Source organism: Hyposmocoma kahamanoa, unplaced genomic scaffold (assembly GCF_003589595.1).
Source record: "Hyposmocoma kahamanoa isolate Upper Pololo Valley unplaced genomic scaffold, ASM358959v1 169, whole genome shotgun sequence".
NCBI lineage: Eukaryota > Metazoa > Arthropoda > Insecta > Lepidoptera > Cosmopterigidae > Hyposmocoma > Hyposmocoma kahamanoa.
In genome coordinates, this window is record NW_020653611.1 from 1,586,843 (window position 1) to 1,593,148 (window position 6,306).

Below are 6,306 nucleotides of genomic sequence, written 5' to 3' on the forward strand. Positions count from 1 at the left end.
GTACAGGGAAACTTTACTATCTAGTGATAATAATATGGGGCCGATATTAGTAGCTACTAGGAGTGCTTAGGTACTCGAAATATTCATCAACTTGTGCCACATATAGAACCTCGCCAGCCTGTTTACGATATTTATATTTTTATTTTCGTTTTAGTGCTTCCCTTCACGAGGTATCAGCTTGTATTAAACGGAATGCACTATATTAATGTATAAATAACTATAACTATTTCATAAAAAAACTCGATCTCAAAAGTATGTGGACTTACATCTATTTGTCAAGTTTTATTGGAATCGATTAACGGAATGTGGGTAACATCCAATAAACCGGATTTCTCTCCTAATTTTCTACGCTTAGAGGTAAAATATTTTCTACAAATTTAAATGGGACTACTACTAAGGAACCCCCATTCCAACAAAAAAAGATTAACCGAAATAAAAAAAAATGCAATCGAATAGAGAGTTTGAAACCGGTTAAAAAGATACACTTACGACAATCAGAGGACGAATGTTTTCTTTTGGAAGCTGTGTAAAAACTCCTTACGCAGTTGCAACAGAGACGATATTATCAAAGACCAGCTACCGCCACTTGTTATGAACCTGGCATATTTTCTTTTGCAGCCACGAAAGAATGCCAGTCCTCTTCCCCGCCAATTTAGTCAATATAAATAAACTACACTCGTAATTTTATTGACAACATACATGCAGTTCAAAAGTGTAGTAGAAATATACCTACGCAATGGCGATATCTGACACTTTAGATTTGGTCTTCTGCCATTATGCAAAGTTATAAAATGTTAATATTTACGATGACGGAGTACAAGCGTCCTCACTTTAGGGTCCACAAGTAACTTATCTTTAACAGTGACAGACGTTGTAAAGTGTAAAGTTCTTCTCGAGATGAAGGACTGTTATGAGGAGTACGCTCCGATGTACGAGTTACAATTAGGACAATAGTGGTCTGCGTTCTGGCAGGAATCTGTGCAATACGGGATGCAAACGCAGCACCAGCACCTGTAATAGACGGACAGACATCTATAAACTTTTCTGCATTTCCATAATTGAAAAATCAGCATTTTTCACATGCGAATGGATAGACCGACATAGTAAGAACTATTAATGAACGAGGTCTTACAAATTATTGGATGCTGTTAAGCAAGAAAGTGTCAACTAATATGATCAAAGTTTTGCGAAAATAGCACCTACAGATTTATTCCTTGTTTTTGTTAGTTTCTCGGAAAATTTAGTTGTAAAATTAAAACCGATAAGTACGCTGTCGGTTGACCTATAGAACAATAAATAGAAGTAAAAGTGGTTAGTTAGCGTCAGACGCGTGCTAACGTTAGGTCTCGAAAGACCTACTTGAACTCTGTCCGCCATTTTCGCTTTGTATAATTTTAATCATTCTTTCGCGCAAACTGTCTAAAACCGCAGAAAAATGCCTTATTGTGCTGTTTTGGAGAGCAAATGTGATAACCGCACCAAAAATATTAGCCTTAGTAATATTTCATATCATCGGCACGCCTTATTTTAATAAATTTTTAATTTTCGAATTGATTCAAATGTTAATCGTTCGTCGTAGTCCAGCTACATACCGTAAGATGGCAGCACGTTGAATAAATTTCAATATAAAATCAAAACGTCGTAACGTTCAATAAACTTATTGAAGTTTCAACGATATAGCGGCTGAATAAAGTTTAAATTATTTTAACAATACAGAATTTGTTACATCTTTTTAAATTAAAAACTATAATCAATCATTATCTAGATTGTTTATCTTTTGTAATCGAGGCTTAAGGCAGTTCGATTGTTGTTTTTCTACCTAGGGTTGACCAACAAAAGAATAATAGTTCCTCTTTTTGCGATTTCTTTCTCTTTTGATTCGGACACTTTTCAGTCCATTTCTAGGTAGCTTAATTGATACAATGTAAATTTAATTCACTTACCCTAGTACACAAAGAAGTAATGCCATCAAATGAGTTTTTGTTGTAGACTTATATTCGACTCTGGTTACAATCTCTGCTCTGCAAGACCGACATGTCATATGAGAGGGTTTCGGGCCGACAGGTGTGCCGACAACTACAGGCCGAACTATGTTTGTTTGATGAATAACTTCACCAGGAACCACAACGACTGGTGGCTGCGGAGGAGGATACTGATAAGCAGGATGCTGATGAGGTGGGTCCTGCTGAGGAGGGTAGCCAGAGTACGGAGGCGGGTTCCCGGATTTTCCTGAAATGCGTATTACTTTCTTATCATACACCAAAATTGAGCCCGTGGTATAAATCCCATTATCGCCTTTTCAATATAAAAGATAACAATTTACAGGAAAGATAAATGTATTATCAACTTTTTAAAATTACTAAGAAACTTAAAGATTATACAAATTGTACGCAATTTTTTATGTTTGAGGAAAAGTAAATTCAACATGGTTACTAGTGTCTCTTGGATGAATTTAATATATTTTCGCAGGTATAAAAATCTTGCTCTCATGAAGCTGATAATTATTAAGTTTTCTCAAAAGTTTGTTTAATTACGTCTATTTACGAGTGAAATCCAATAAATAAATAAAAATAAATAAAATTGTTTATTCAGTAACATAATGTACAGAGAAAACTAAAGACTACTTATGCGATTTAATGTAAAAATAACACATGTACCTGAACTAGGAAATTCCTGTATTTCAGGTAAAAAGTACTACTAATTATAAATGTGGATACTATTAATATTATAAATACTTTTTAGGAGAATCTTATGAAATAAAATTAAACAATTAAATAATAAATTGCCGTTAAAAAAATAAAAAAAATAAATAAAAAATGTACACTTAAACAAGACAACATTTAATTTACGATAATAAATAAATTCTCTGTATCCTCATAGGACATATTTTGAAGAGCTTCTTGGAGAATTTTCTTTACCTTAAAGCAACAGAAATTATAAATGGAATATTTAGCGTTTAATTTATTGTACAAAAATGGTCCAAGAAACACAAAAAATCTTGAAATAAAAGTATGTTTTGATGATATAATTTTGGGGCAGACAATATCTTTTCGTCTTTTATTAGTGTTTTCAGTAATATATGGGAGCAATACGTGCTGTTTGAGGACTGTGGACTTAATGAATAATTGCCTTACAGTTAATAATAATATCAATAAACCGGATTCATCCCCCAATCTACCACCCTTACACGTAGAGTATTTTCTTCAACTACTTAGTTACGCCCTTCCAATAAAAAAAGTATTATCGAAATCGATTCACAAGTAATGATATAATACACACGAAGAAAGTTCAGTCGAATTACGAAATCCTTTTTTTAAGTCAGTTAAAAATTTCTTAAATACTTATGTTTTGAAATTTTGATCGAATTTCCCATTAGATTTTTCTATCTATATTCTTAATCAGCATTGGTATCTTTTGTATTCTTCAGTAAAGTGTAAATTCGGGGAAAATTTTCAATAACACATTATATAAAAACTCACCGTCCATTTTAATGAGGTTTATTTCCGGCTAATAGAACTCTTTTCAACATTAGTCACCACGTCCGTGTGTTAAGCTGCTATTACCTTTAAGCCAGTGGTGCACACGAATAAATATACAATTTTGTTCAGATACAGTGTTGCTAGTTTTCAGAATTTCTGCCATTGTGTACTATTTTAATACAGAAAACTGCTAAAAGCGGCTTCGAGTAGGTGTAATTTAAATGTCGAATTATTCTATTATTCTTATATACTATTGCAAACGTGGACAAGAACGACCTTGACAAAATGAAGCAGCTCTAAAAGAGAGTAGAATATCTATTCTGGAAGGCAAGTTGGCAATTCCCTTTTAAATCTAGCCAAAGGAAGGGATTTAAATCGATCCGGTATTTTGTTGAAACAACACTGCGAATGCTACAACTAGTTTTTATTAAAGTCGTGTCTTATTCGTGTCGTAAAGAATAAGAGAGGTCACATGGTGACCACACAAATCAGCATTATAGCGAATATCGGTGACATTACAGGCATATGGGACGTGTCAATTTATGGGTGACGAGCGCAGGGCGCAGTAGTGGTATCTCTCAGATCTCTGCGCGATAATCGACCGCTATAGACAGGCGTGTCGTTTACCACCAGACGCACGACTTGTTAGTCCCGCGCTGGCCTCAACTGATTTGATAATGGTAGGATAATGATGGAAATGACCAGGTATTTATCACAATGTTTTAACTTGTAAACTTTAATGTAATTTAATGGAATTGCTTGCTTCAGTAGTGACAGCCTTTTCTAGTTCTAGTTCCTCTTTATTAATGTCTCGGAAGAGCAGTATTTCATACATTCAATTCTTGTAATGACTCCTAACAAGTGCAGTATTTTATATATATTCAATTCATGTAATAATTCCTAACTAGTGCAGTATCGGTGGGTAACGGGCGGGTATATTCAGCAGTGGACGTCTTTCGGCTGATATGGTGTTGATGATGAAGTGCTGTATTTCATATACATTAAATTCATGTAATAATCCCTGACAAGTGTAGTATTTTATATACAGTCATGTAATAGTTGCTATTAGCATTTTTTCTACTTATTTTTAGTTAATATTTAAGTTACATGTTATAATTGTAGTGTTTATCACACTTGTACTTACGTGCGATCTCATTTTAACCGACTTCAAAAAAGGAGGAGGTTCTCAATTCGACCGTATGTTCTTTTTTTTTGTATGTTACGCGATAACTCCGGTATTTGTGAACCGATTTTCATGATTCTTTTTTGTTGGAAAGGAGGTACTTCCATAGTGGTCCCATTTTATTTTGAAGAAAACCATCCACCTCGAAGGGTGGCTGTTCACGCATGAACATTCACTTTTGTAAATAGCGCCTAACTTTAATTTAGGAGCAATTACTTTAATGGTTGATTTTGCTATTTCTTCCATTCAAGGCGTTTTTCTCTCCATATACTTTGAGTAGTGTCGTAGTGAGAACCTATTTTTATTATCTCCAGGGTCAAGTCCTGTATAGTGGCGAACTAGGGGATATTTCAATAAAACTTAGCAAATGACGTAATTCCACGTGCTTTTGAGGTCGGTTTTTTTAGTATTCTGTACTGAGATTATGTAAAAAAAGCGATTCCAACTGAAAACCAGCGTTACAGCAGGTGAGCTGTAACATAAAATATGCTGAGTTGGATCCGTTTCAGCTTTTAGATAGGTATGTGTAATAATTAATGTGAAATACCTGTTTATCTTGAATTATCTCAAGCTGAATAAAGGTTTCTTTCTTTTAGGCGCATAAATTGTTCATTCCGTCATTAGTAGTATAATGTTAAAAAGTATTTAAAAAAAAGGAAATTCAGTCGTCAACACTGCCACTGATAACAAAGATAATATAAAGTATATCTACTCATAACACAAAAATATCGATGTGACTAACCATGTGTTATCAATGATAACACAAACTGTGTTATTGATTTTATAGACGTAAAAACTAATAATCTTGCGTGACGAATATAATATAACATTTTTTTTATCATACATTCGGGTACATACAACGTTCACATTGATTATTTTCAATAATACTGCGTTCTGGTTTGGAAGCCAAAGAGTGTTAGTGAAATTACAAGCACATAGGACTTATTATGTCTTAGTATAACGGGCGCAGTGGCAATGTCTCCCTGATCTTTGCGATTTAAAGCTCTGTATGGCACAGTAACTCTCCGATTACAAAACGATAGGCTGTAACTGCTATCGACAGGTGTGTCGCTTAACACTACAACAAAATAATATTCACTACAATCAAAAACTACAAAAAAATGTTTTCTGTATGTACACCCACACAGGCACGCACGTGATAGTATTTTTATTTTATAGTCAATATAATTGGGCGTTAACTAACGCCATCTACAAATTCCATGTAAAATTTATAAGTATGGCCACCAGGTTTCTCATAAAAAAAGAATATAGGTGCCTCTGTAAGTCCATTATTTTAACCGAAACTTGTGAAATAAGGTTACTTTCCTAAAATACGTAATATTCAGTCATTTTAATGGTTTCATAATTCTTGTTTGAATTAATAATGACTATCTGAAATACGTCACAATTTATCTGTTATAGTTTCACCATTGCATTTTGAAAGGTTGCCTTTTTGATCAACTTCCATTTTGGACTGTTATATTATGGTTTATAAAATTAATGATATTTTGTAAATTAAGATAACTACGACGTGGATAAATAGTTGCTACACTCATTAAAATATTCTTGAAGTTTTTACTTTACACCTTAGTACTGTATAATATTTATTAAATGCTCAACCAAGTGTACTGAACAATGCTGCTC

At 33.6% G+C, this 6,306-nt stretch overlaps 1 protein-coding gene across 1 annotated transcript; it reads right to left on the bottom strand.

The window, feature by feature from the left end:
• Nucleotides 1-460: 460 nt before the first annotated feature.
• LOC113225654 (lipopolysaccharide-induced tumor necrosis factor-alpha factor homolog) lies at nucleotides 461-3,564 on the bottom strand. The gene is made up of 3 exons (XM_026458027.1): nucleotides 3,480-3,564; nucleotides 1,944-2,229; nucleotides 461-1,011 (listed from the first exon to the last, which is right to left on the bottom strand). The coding sequence occupies exons 1-3, from the start codon at nucleotides 3,484-3,486 to the stop codon at nucleotides 909-911; spliced, it is 396 nt and encodes a 131-aa protein (XP_026313812.1). The 5' UTR covers nucleotides 3,487-3,564; the 3' UTR covers nucleotides 461-908.
• Nucleotides 3,565-6,306: the final 2,742 nt, after the last annotated feature.